General features: G+C 32.3%; 1 protein-coding gene across 2 annotated transcripts in view; it reads right to left on the bottom strand.

Moving 5' to 3' along the window:
- LOC131043302 (alpha-mannosidase) overlaps window positions 1-11,887 on the bottom strand; it is a 228,837-nt gene extending 216,950 nt beyond the window's left edge. Inside the window, exons 1-12 of one of the 2 annotated variants that reach the window (XM_057976493.2) lie at window positions 11,383-11,887; window positions 10,610-10,693; window positions 9,389-9,477; window positions 9,109-9,283; window positions 7,823-7,942; window positions 7,591-7,674; window positions 7,416-7,487; window positions 7,082-7,195; window positions 5,018-5,118; window positions 4,824-4,917; window positions 4,547-4,714; window positions 4,322-4,408 (exon numbers count right to left, since the gene is read on the bottom strand). In XM_057976493.2, coding sequence (XP_057832476.2) covers window positions 4,322-4,408; window positions 4,547-4,714; window positions 4,824-4,917; window positions 5,018-5,118; window positions 7,082-7,195; window positions 7,416-7,487; window positions 7,591-7,674; window positions 7,823-7,942; window positions 9,109-9,283; window positions 9,389-9,477; window positions 10,610-10,693; window positions 11,383-11,586 — 1,392 coding nt within the window. In that variant the 5' untranslated portion in view covers window positions 11,587-11,887. The remainder of the gene's footprint in view (window positions 1-4,321; window positions 4,409-4,546; window positions 4,715-4,823; window positions 4,918-5,017; window positions 5,119-7,081; window positions 7,196-7,415; window positions 7,488-7,590; window positions 7,675-7,822; window positions 7,943-9,108; window positions 9,284-9,388; window positions 9,478-10,609; window positions 10,694-11,382) is intronic. The other variant, XM_057976492.2, reaches the window with a different exon arrangement.
- Window positions 11,888-12,848: the final 961 nt, after the last annotated feature.

Below are 12,848 nucleotides of genomic sequence, written 5' to 3'. Positions count from 1 at the left end.
AAATATATATATTCCAAGAATCTTGATTTGGTTTCCGTTAGCTGCTCCAAATATAAAGATTGCTCTTGCAAATGATCAAGAGATGAAGTCGCAACTCGCCTATGGTGATCTCAATGCTTTCAATTTCTGATTATTTAAGGTTATGCTATTTAATAATGATTTGTCCTTATAATATAATTGATGCCGCTTATATTTGGATAGTATGTGATAAATATACACAATATTACTGCTAATTTGGATATGGCATTCAGTTGTATGCAAAATGAATCTTGAATAATATTTATATGAACTACAATTATAATTGGGTTAGATGCTGCTATCTCTGATATAACTTTAAGAATATGCAAGTTTGAAGAGGTCTCCCATTTGCCGAAATGAAGAGAGAATATTGCCTTCCCTGATATGTTACTGTATAAAGTATGCTTGGAATCTCCTCCTTTATATTATAGAAACCATGCAAATTGTAGAAACAAGACACAAAGATCTACCATATCTTCAATGAAACTTGTGTATTGATTTCAAAATAGTCTTGACAACAATCTCGAGCTTCCTCCTCCTACTCTATTGTTATTTCTTCTAACTACAAATTCTATCTATTAACTATTGATCTATTCCCTATTAACCTTTACAAATGAGAAGGAAAATATTTATCTAGACGTCCTAATTACAACTGAATTGTGATGTCCCTACTAGTTAGAGATCATTAACCTGCAAAACAGATTGTTAGAACACAACAACATATATATATATATATATATATATATATATATAAGTAATCTAAATTGCAATCTAACATAGATACTTAATTAACATAATCATAATTTTCATCTAATAAAAAGGATATGAATGCCATACGAAAGTGTGTCCTGAGGCAGCTGTGAAGCTCGCCTTCTTGGAACCCCTTGGTCCCAAGCCCTCCAGGAAATCGAAGATGAATTTGAATCATGTCTTGGGTGTAACCTCTTACACCCAAGCCCTCCAAGGAAGACCCTTGCCTTTCCTTGCCTTGGGTGATGCCTTCATCATCCAAGTCCTTAGAGGGGATCGATCCAACCCTTGAGTCCTGTCTTGGGTATAACCTCTTACACCCAAGCCAACCAAGGAAAACCCTTGCCTTTCCTTCTCTTGGACGATGCCTCCATCATCCAAGTTCTCAAAGGGGATTGACCAGATCCTTCCCTTCTTGGTTGAACTTAATCAAGCAAGCCATATATATATGCATATAGATATTCAGTATATACTGTCCTAGGGATTATCATAATCCCCCCTTAGACTAAGAGAGTTTCCTCCCTATAGCCTCCCTCCTGTGATTTCATTCATAATACATTCCTTTGCATTTTCATTTACTATTTATTATTTCATAATCCACATGTACATAGTCTTGTATTGATTACCTATATTCATAAAATGTTCATTAACCATTACTCATATGTATTCCTTAACATACATTCCTATTATCCTGATATGTATTTTTCCTATCATTCTTTACTAATTAGGAATCATTCATTATATATGCTTACAGCAAGTTCTTCATTCCTATATATATATATATATTAACTATTCCTCTATGTATTAACATATATACATACATACATATATATATATATATAATGTCACCATCTATCTTTATGCGTTTGTATTTATTAATGTATATATATTAATTATTCCTATTAATATATATACTAATCCATTGCCTATCTTTATATCTTTATATTCATTAATACATACTATTCCTACTAATGACCAAAAACCGTTATACATACTATTCCTATTTTTAATATATTAATGCAAAGACCATTAATTATACCAAATCCCTTACCTATATTTAATGACCAGTGAATTAATTCATACATATATTTATATGCACTAGACCTCAATTAACACCCCTTACTAATTAACGTTACACATTACCCTTTGAGTATTACCCATTAACTAGTAGTAATGATGTTACATATTAACTGCTGTCCACCTATTAACTAATATGATTATTTAATATCAGCAACCATTTATTACTTACCTTCCCTCCCGTAGAAGACCCTCCTTATCCTTTAAGGAATATTATTAGTTATAACAATAATATTTAATAAAGAAATAACTTTCAAATATTCCTTCGTTGGTAATTATTATATAAATTCATTTAGGGACTCCCTCTCTTTTTCTCCGTATATGTATAACGATCCAGGAGGGGACATGACATGAATGGCCCAGATTGAGTCAAGATCAACGGTCGTGATAATTCCATGGAAACCTAAGTAGGTTTAGTTACAACTAACACCTTACATTTAATATTGACCAATGAGATCATTACAACATTTTGGACACGTCCCTCCTTGAATTTGGACCAATGAGAGTTAAAGCTAGTTATATTGAATAATATTTAATATAGCTCCATGTGTCATTCGCTCCTTCCTTTAATGAGTTACATTAAACACACCTAGACATGCTGACTTGGCATCACCAAATTGGTTAACGATGATCGGCCGCCACCTCAACTTACACTCCTTGTAGATCATCACAAAGAAGTCATTGCATCCTTGTCAATATCTCTTGATACTCAACATTATCAATCCTTTGACTGATTGCGATGGTTCATATTCCCAAATTGCATCATCTTGATCAAGTTTCTAACTTTGCTTAACTCTTTTGTAACTATCTTTTTTCCTTGATCACATTTCAATTTTCATTTTTATATACAGGAATTTTCTTCCTTGTGATGTTTTGCATTTCATTCTCATGTTTGGGAATTCTCTTTATGTTTTACCTATCTTGCCTTTTCAACACGCACCATCTGAAAAATTGATGGTGAGCTCAAACATTCTCTAGCAATCTCCCAAATGCACCTACAATACAAAGCCATAATAAAAACCCCACTCGAATCTACTATTTCTATCATAACTTTCTAATTCAAGAGAAAAGCATAATCAATGCCTCAAAAAAACACAAGATCTGCATTCACAATCTCCTAAAGAACTAACCAAAGGAACTCAACAAGATATTGATACCATGTAAGATTTGGCTATAGAGATAGCCACCAAAGGTCTAGAGGCCTAATGGAAAGTGCAAAGAACTCAGAAAATCGATATGATAAGAATACATTATATTCCTATCAAAGAATATTAATAGAATCAATGCATAATATATGAATGAGCCTTGGTTATATGGACCAAGGTGAGACATAGCACAACAAAACATTATAAAAAATGTCTTAATCTTATGATATGAGACAAAAATAAAAATGCCCTAAGTAAACATAAGTGATAGAGTGTGAAAATGACACAATAGTGGAATTACTTAGGGAAATTGCTCTATTCACACCAACAATGACAAATGGTAATTTATTTTTCAGTTATAACTTATGATAATATGCATCTTTTATAAGTTCAAAATTGTACATGGAAGAAGGGTATTTATATAATTTATATCCCAAGGCACAACAGTTAAAAGCATGGATCCAAGAACTTTTGACAAAGTCAATCAACTCCCATTTTTTTTCAGTAATTGGATATAACACAATCTACACCAAGCATTGGTTGAGTATGATTTTTATAGGTCTGATCACATTTTAAGTAACTCTTTTGTAGAAATTTTGACAAAGGACTTAGTTATGAGTATATAATAATGATTTAATAAAGTGTATTCACACTTCTATATATTTGGGTACTTAGGTATAGGTTATTAGATAAGGTGGTTGTTGTTGCAGCTCTTTAGTGAGCTTGTTGGACTAACATTCAATGAGGTACACTTAACATGGCAGTTGTAATAGTGAATATTTATATCAATATAGTGTTGTGATTTCACCTTTAGACACGACATTTCAAGCTATTTTCTCTCATCTCATTTCTTTGCTTGTACCAAAATTAGTGATCACTAAATTATTTTGTACAATTCAGTTATTTATACAATGTCGATTGAGTTCAAAATTTTGGAATGATCATCTGTATCTCTACCTAAACTTGAGCCTGAAAATCTGAGACGCCAATGCATATAATAGGGAAATATGAAACGAATTCTAGCATTACAGAATGTCAAAGGCATTTAACTTAAAAAATGTAACAGGAAACATAAACAATTGTAAGTGTAAAGGGCTCAATGTAAATGATACAAAAGTACTCAAAGATTATGCTAATCGCCTATTGCTTTATTTGAATAGTAAAGATACAAAAAAGCGTGGATGTATATTGGGTTGAATGTAAATAATACAAAGACAGTATAAATTTATGCTAATAACCAATTGCTTCCTTTGATAAGAAAAAATGGAAAACATAAAAGTAAGTAGGCAGTACCACTTAATTCAACTTGAGTTTATAGTAGATCTTTGTACCTGTTCAAACCTTGTTGATATGTTTGAACATCCAGAATTTTCTGAACTTGACAAGCATGAGAGAGCTAAACCTACTACCTCTTCTGCCTGGAGTATTACATTTTTTTGTGAATCTCATTCAAGCATTGAGGGTTAATATTTGAAATTTATCAAAGAATCTGACATAAATGTTTATAACTTCATATAGAATATAATACAATGAATATTCGCTTCCATAGGCCAAACCTGAGAAGCTCCCATTGCAAGACGTTTAGCGTAGTCATTTGCAGTGTGTTGCTTTTCGGTGCCAGAAACAGCATCATGGTGTTGTGCAATTGCCAAAGCATCACCTAAAAGGTCTGTATTTGGGCTCCCACTTTTTCTGCCTATTAGGAATTCAAGCTGTCGTGCTGCCTACTCATATATACCATGCCTCATTATTATAATCTTAACACTTATCCTGTATTATATACATAAAAATTCATTCAAATAAACAGACAAATAATACTTTGAAGATACATACTAGATAATAACCACTCAGGTAGCGAACATATCCCTTAAGAGCTGGCCTGCTTGTGAAATATCCTGTCCAATAAGCATTTTCAGCGTCTGCATACCTGCATATTTCAACTAATCTATAATCACAGAGGTAAAGAGTGTTCAGAAATCACTAGCAACAAATCAAATGCTTTCTTGAACACAAAAGATTCCACTCACGGGAAGTAATCATCAAGTTTGAGGGGCCATGCTTCATTTGCAGCATGCTTTGCATCAGTGTAAATTGATGGAGTTGAATAAAATGCATTAACTCGTCCATCCTGTGGTGTTTCAAAACAGGAAGTGTCAAATAGACAATACAAAACTGTGCAGTAAATCACATTCATAATATTTTAAATATGATGAGACGAAGGTTTAATATTTTAAGTTTATTGCATGCCAACTTATAAAAACTACTAGTAAGGTTATACTATCATTCTTATATAGAGTCGTGTACATGGAAGCTGAGTTTGATAGGATATAAAATCTGTAGAATCAACATTATTCAAGAATAATTTGGAATTCCTTCTAAGAGTTTAATCAGAAATGTGGTTACAAAAAATGCCATAATTGGGAATTCCATTTAATAGTTTAATCAGAAAGGTAGCGCCTTTTAACTTTAAAGGCCGTGTGAATATATAGTCCTTATGATACATGGAATGATTATATGAGTTACTTTCTTACGGAATTGTGAACAAGTGAATGGCCACTGAAATTATTTACTTATTAAGTTGTATTAGTTTTGTACATTTGATTTGTTGGAAGAAAACTCGTGGACTTAATGCGTTATTTGTGTGTTGATAATTTGACTTCCAAAGCCTATATTACCAGATGCATAGATTAATGGATCACTCTATGTGGTATTATAACAAGATCATTAGTCTAAGGTGTGTTAACTCTTAAGACATTATATGTTAGATCGGTAGTCGTGTACCTTTTGAATGCTAGAATGCTAGAACTAAGATAGAATAGAACTTGGGATCTATTCTTTCACCTCTTTTTTAAATTTTTTGTTTGCAAATATATTTTCTATTTCTTCTCACCTATTGTAGATGTCATTAGATTTGTTGATATAGACACTTTTAGTCTTGGGATTTATGAGACATTTGACAACATGCTGGGTGGATGAAAAAAACAATTTGTAGTAAGGATCCTAATTTAGGATTATATGAACAACATATTAAACCCACTGTGATGTGGTAGTGGAACATTATGAACACCCCATTATATAAGGCAATCTTTGCTCTAAATCCCAAATGGACAAGACGTGAAAGAAGGATTAATGAAGGCCCTTCAAAAGAAGTATTCAAGTGAGGAGTTGACAGTCTCTTGCCTTTACTAATCTTCGTCATTCAACATTTAGCAAACTAGAGGAAAAGATAGATAGAGCTGCATTAGCTCAAACTGAGCCTATTGGTTTATGGACATGGCACAACAAGGATACACCATAGTTTAGGATGCTTGCTATTTGCCTACTTTCACAAGTTGCTAATTACTCCGTTGCAAAGAGGAATTCCACTCTATCAAGAGGAATAGACTTACTTCTAGACAAGCAAAGAAGTTGGTGGTCATGCATAGTCCTTTGCAGCATTAGGATCATCAGACTTCACAATATCAACGGACTCCAGCTTTATAGTGGGATTTTGATCCCTAGCATGCCACCCAAATTGATGAGGAAAAGACACAAGATGGATTGGTTGGAGTTCCATTGGAAGAGCTAGGCCCTCTTAGTGGCAATGGCTCAGAGTTAAGACTTCAATTTTTGATGCAATGTTGACATGTCGATTAGAGGCAGCCTCATACTTTTTGTCACCACTTTTTTGTGACACTGTCATTTTGTAGTTCAAACTTGTGTTAACTCTCAAGCCAACTCTAATATTGTGTATTAAGAGTCCTATAATGTATATGATGAATGCCTTATCAATGTTCTCGTATGAATATTTGCAATTTCCTTATATTTTAAATGTTTTTCTATTTTTATTTTGTATAAATATGAACCTTTACCTATAGTAATAAAATGTCACTTGATATTTATGGCTTATGGGTTTCTCCACAATCTTAATATTGTTATTGATAACTATGATGGTAAATTAGAAAGAAAAAATCCCTCGCATAGTGTTAATCTGTTGAGAATAAATCACACCTCAAGAAGCCAACGTTAAATACTGATAATCCATATTGAATGGCTAATATGTCAGGAAATTACTCACGACTAACAAGAAAATAGCCCAAAGAAAGTAATACCTTATTTACATAATGAATGAACTTGTCCATTTGCTTGAACCAAGAATCTGCATATTCGTAATCAAAGTCATCTCCCATTGTCCACATAATGTGGTTTGTACGAGTAATGTTGGCCTATTTAAATGAAGGAATGTTACTATGTGAAACTGCAGTGTTTGTACTTTAAAATAGGAACAGTCATATGTGATTTTCAAAAAGAACGGAAAAATTATGTATTTTAATCATATATTGTCTATTAAAAAAGCCAAGTAATTAAACTACATGATCATACAGGTACGTATATGCTTCACAGCGAGCATTCATTTTGATTTCTATGAAATCAACCATATATTACCTGGGCAATTGCTGCATTGACAAAATCATTTACACGTTGATCAACATTGTAATCAGAAAGAAGAACATCATCCTGCAATATATTATTGATCAACATTGTAATAAAAAAGAACATCATCCTGAAATGATTTAGTTGTGTGCTTTTTCTCAATTGAATTCAGTCACACAAGATGTACCTGAATTGGAAAACTGTCATCATTAAGCTCATATTGAAAACCGGGTGGAGCACTATAGTGAACAGGAAATACACCAGCAAATATCTGGAGCAAAAATGAATACTTAGAACTTAAAAGAATGCCATCTTAAGATTGGAGATTGTATGATCAATATTAAAATAAAATAAAAAGATTGGAGACTGTATTCTTGACAGTTGTGTTAAGTATTTACAACAGTGGAGATCCTCCTGACCTGAGCAGATGAACCAAATGTCTTGGACCCCCTCCACACAACCTCTAAGGATTTCTGTTCTTTTCGCTTTGCTCTGTCCTGATAATCTATACGTGCAAAAAACACAGAGTCGAACCCGATCTACAAACAACAGAAAAGCATGAATCACATTTAAAGTACTCAGAAGATGTAAAATGGAAGTATAATATTGAAGTTATGTTGAACCAAATTGCTTCCAAATGTAAATAAGTTCTTTTTATATCTCAGAAAATATTTCTTACTCTCTTTAGTCATAAGTCATTTCTTAGGGTGTTAACACTTGCTTTATGCTAGCAAATTTAAACTAACCCATTGAATTATCTAATGATTTATTAGGATTCAACTTTACAGTTTTGAGTCAATTTTCATTGATCCATATTTCATTTCATGACTAGTGTTTCACAAAAAGCTATTGTTCATTGGGTTGAAGCACCGGAACTTTACAGCAGGTTATCTATCACAGTACTACTTTGACTCAAGCACACATAATCATGGAGTTTCCCCACAGCCAAGCCCATTTACCTTGCTAACCCATTGAACTTGGATCCTCTATGTTATATTTGGAAGGAAATGGCATTAAGACTTGGACATATCGCTTATTGGCACAAGTAAATGATTGTCGGGAATAATTTTTTTATATTTTTTCTCCCACTCAAATGTGGATGGGTGAAATCTTGTCACAAGAACTAATTCACTCAACCCTTTTGCCATGTACAAATAGGTTGACCTATCACCCCATACGTATAGGGGGAAAAATGTTGTATTACATAGACATGACTGGCATCAACAATACAACAACAAAACCATCACTAAGGAAAGCATATCATACAACAGATCTGTTTCCTAAATTCACTCTAAGCTGCAAGGGGAAAAAAAAGTTGTCAATACTTTGCAATCTACCAAAGAAAAATAAATAGAACAATTAGTTCTCTGCCACCAAGGGTATAGCAAAGCCAAGGTCAATATAATCTGAGAAATCCACTAAGAAGTTGCATGGAATTGATCCAATCAAGCAGAGAGCGATAAGTTCTGCAATTTACTATGCTTTTGTATAAACCTGGACAAACGCGTCAAGTTTGTGATTTCTTGTTACATTCTCTAAAGTGTTAATTTAACCCTACCATAGGTAATAGAGGCATTCCCACATGTAAAGAATGTCACAGAAAGAAAACAGAAGTAACATAATACTAAATAGGCAACTCGCTGGTACACACAACCATTTCTGTATTTGAATATCTAAAGGAAATAGATCATTAAATCATTCTTACCTCTGCAGTCAGCAAATATGCTTGGACTGCAGAATGTCCGAAGGTATCAATCTGCCATCCAATTCGTGGAGTTATGTTAAATTGTTGCTTGATAAAACGGTGTCCAAGGGTTGTCTGGTCAATCATATCAATATAATGTACTGTTGCTTCATCATGCATACACCAACCACCATTTCTGTAAATACAAATACTAGACTGTGTCAGTAAATAACCACCGATACAAATACAGTCATTTACCACGGTGCAAAACTGTGATAGTTTATGGAGAGAAGAGTATTACATGAATTCAAGCTGCCCTGCATCAAGTAGCTTCTTCACTTGTGCCTGTTTTTCCTCAGTTTGCTCCCTCCACCATCTCTGAAAAAATGCCTATCACCACTAAAGTAAAATATTTAGCAACAATAGAAGGGTACAAAATATGGTAGAAGCAGCATCATCTAACAAATAGTGGGTAGCATTTATCAACTAACAGTATTGAATTAACTCGCAGAAAATAAGCTACACAAATCTGAAGGCTAGTTATTTAGGATGGCTCATTTTTTTATCAAATTTTCCAATTGTCAAGATTGCATCTACCATTGCCTAAAATAATAAACCAGAACGTGGACACTGCTGAGAAACAAGATATCCCTTCATAATTAACTTCATGAAGATAACTGAAACTTAAATTACACTGTAATTTTTCTTGGTCAGTGCCTTCAATGCATTAAACAAAGAGAGATTATTGGTCTAGTGGGCACCATTTTAGCATTCATCAGTTGAGTTTCAGGATTTCTATCTCCTTGGCTCATCACAGAACAAAGGTTTCCAGAAGAAATCTTATGGGTCGTCTTTTTGCAAATTAATGAAAAAACATAGATTCTTGATTTCATTTATTTGTAAATATCCTCAAAATAACAATACTTTTGTATAAAATACTAAAATGTAAGATACTGACTAAAATTTACAGATGATATATATATAAAAAGTTAGTAACATATCAGATTTATTTGGAAATATTGACCAACTGTTCTATGTTTATTAATTCAAATGAACTTCCAGTGAAAGTTACATCTGTTTCCTAATGTGTTCTTGCACAAGCAGGGTGCTCAGAAAACAATTAATCTGTTTTGAATGAGTCAGTATTCTAATGCGTTTTGTAAAACGCTAAGGGATGTGTGCCCGATTTCTTTTCAAACATTATCCGAATTATTTTAAAAATCATCTAGGTCGTGAATTTAATGGTGTTTTTAGATATTCTGATAGAAAGAATGTATATCCATGTCACAAAAGAACTTCTGACATTGCTCGCTTTAATCATATTTACATTTATTCGATACAGATGTAGGAAACCCATAGCCGTTTATAATGCAATGCATTTCAAAGAGCATCGATACAGTTTATGTGGAACATTCATATATCAACAAGACGGACTCCACTCTTGTGCTAACCATAAAAAAAGTCGTAAATCATTTTAGAATGCAAAAGAGAGACCAAATGTAGAAATTCCAGTTCAACTTGCCTGTTCTACATAAATAAATTTTCTGTTGGGATCCTCTTGCAATGCCAAAACCAGGCTATCTAACACATTCTTCACGCATCCTCTCTGTACAACACCAGACCAGAGACAGATACATGATAATTGACATAAATAGAGCATTATTAAGTAAAAATAAAGAAGTTAAATCATCATTGACAGCCTCAATATAACTACAGCTTTTTATTATGGATACCACTTTACACTGTCTGCTATTGCTTTTTTAATTGATACACCACTGTAAAAATTCTAAATAAAATATTTACTCCTAACATTGCTATCGCTTTAGAACTTTTTAGTATGAATTTTTCAGTATTTTTTTAATTTCCTGATTTTTTCTAAATTTAATCGCTGATAATTGAAAAAAAATCTTTACTTTTTAGTTTGCTGAGTCAATTCTGAGAAACATTTTTGCTACTCTTTTACCATCCACCATTAAATTCCTATCAAGATACGGAATTTTACCATTGATCCACTATTAAATTCGTTTCAAGATACAGAATTTTGCCGCCTTTTAAACAAAAATGGTCTAGTACAAATGAAAATATATTTAAGTGATTTCTAGTTTTGAAATGAGTTCCACAATGTCTAATTTTAACATAAACTCTTTAATAATATCGTAATTTGAGATTTCATGTACAAGATTCTTCTAATTTGAGATTCCATGGACAAGACTGTCCAAATTGAATTTGATAGAAATAAGAAAGCATGTTCTACATAATAATTATAATCAAATTGAATTGGATTAAATTAGAGACCGTAACGCTGTTATTGGATCCAGTGTAGTACTGATCAATAGTTTTGAGCCATCCCAGATCGTCATGAGTATGAGGGACCAAATGCACATTGATTTTGCCTTCCACTGCCCCTGCTGTCGTATTGTATTGAATGTAGACGCCATTGCTGCCATAGTTTGCAGCACCAGCTAATGCCATGAATAACAAAATCGAAACAGAAGCCATTTTTCCAGTTCTACGACCAAAGACAACACCAACATATATATAATAGTAACTCAGACAAACAAGTCCTAGATATCATATCCTTTATCTTTCTCTTCTTGCCTCGAGGTTTAGCATGGCATAACAACGAAGCTGGCCACTAGACAGAAAACAAAGCCCACTAAAACAGGGTCGCATCATACTCTTATAATCATGTGAACTTGTGACTAATTCCTGGGAATTCTTGTAATTTAGTCATATGCCTTATCATCATAACATCTGCATTGTCCAGTGCTTGCGGAATCTTAGAAAATATGTGGAACTTTAATTTAAGAAATTTGAAAAGTTTTAATCAATAGACACAATTTTGGAATTGTTTTTTTAACAGCTAGTTGTGCCCAGTGCAGATGATGTAGGAAATAATTTGCTCTGATTTTCAATTGATTAGTGTTGTATCTATCAATGGTAATATTTTAAATTTAATAATGTTTAAAATTCTTATAGGCAGAGATTAAATTATTTACTAATATTGATAAAAATATTATAATTTAATATTTTAATTAATGATATGTACAATTACTTATGTTTTTTAGTAGTTGGAAAGAATAAAAATAAAGTTTTTAATTTATAATGTTTCAAATTAATTTTTATAAAAGAAAATTTATATTTTATATAGATATTTAAGATATAGTTAAATATAATAAGTAAATAAATGAATGAAATTTAGATATTAGTGTTGAGATTGCATGAATAGTTTCATAATTGACCATGAAAATTAATAAATTAAAATAAAGGTATTTAATTTTAGATCTATATTTGATTGATATATGTTATCAATTGATTTGTCATTATATTAGGACTCTAAATTTTGTTAGATGATTGATATCAAATTACTTACTTTTTGTGTTACAATTCAACTTGGTTTGCATCTATATATATGACCATATTCAAGGATTCAAGGATTCAAACTCTAATGTGTAGGTTTGATTTGGTAGGTTGTGCACTTTATATACTTGTGTAGACTTATGATAAATGGTTGGTGATGTTTATGAACACTTTTGGGAGTTTGTCAAACAAGAAGCTTCTCCTTTGGTCAAACCCATGTCTTTGATTTAACTATTTTGGAATAATGATTGAAGCCACGCTAAATAATTATGTAATATGCCTATCCATGTGTAATATTTGATGGCATGCTAATCTGACATGTGTTTTAATATTTTTTTCTCACTACAATTTAAAACACAACTCCAAATAAAAGAATGTGACAAAAATATTAATTTCATATA

This window comes from Cryptomeria japonica, chromosome 5 (assembly GCF_030272615.1).
Source record: "Cryptomeria japonica chromosome 5, Sugi_1.0, whole genome shotgun sequence".
Lineage (NCBI taxonomy): Eukaryota > Viridiplantae > Streptophyta > Pinopsida > Cupressales > Cupressaceae > Cryptomeria > Cryptomeria japonica.
Note: the sequence above shows the minus strand (reverse complement) of the source record. Positions and strands in the feature narration are given on the sequence as shown.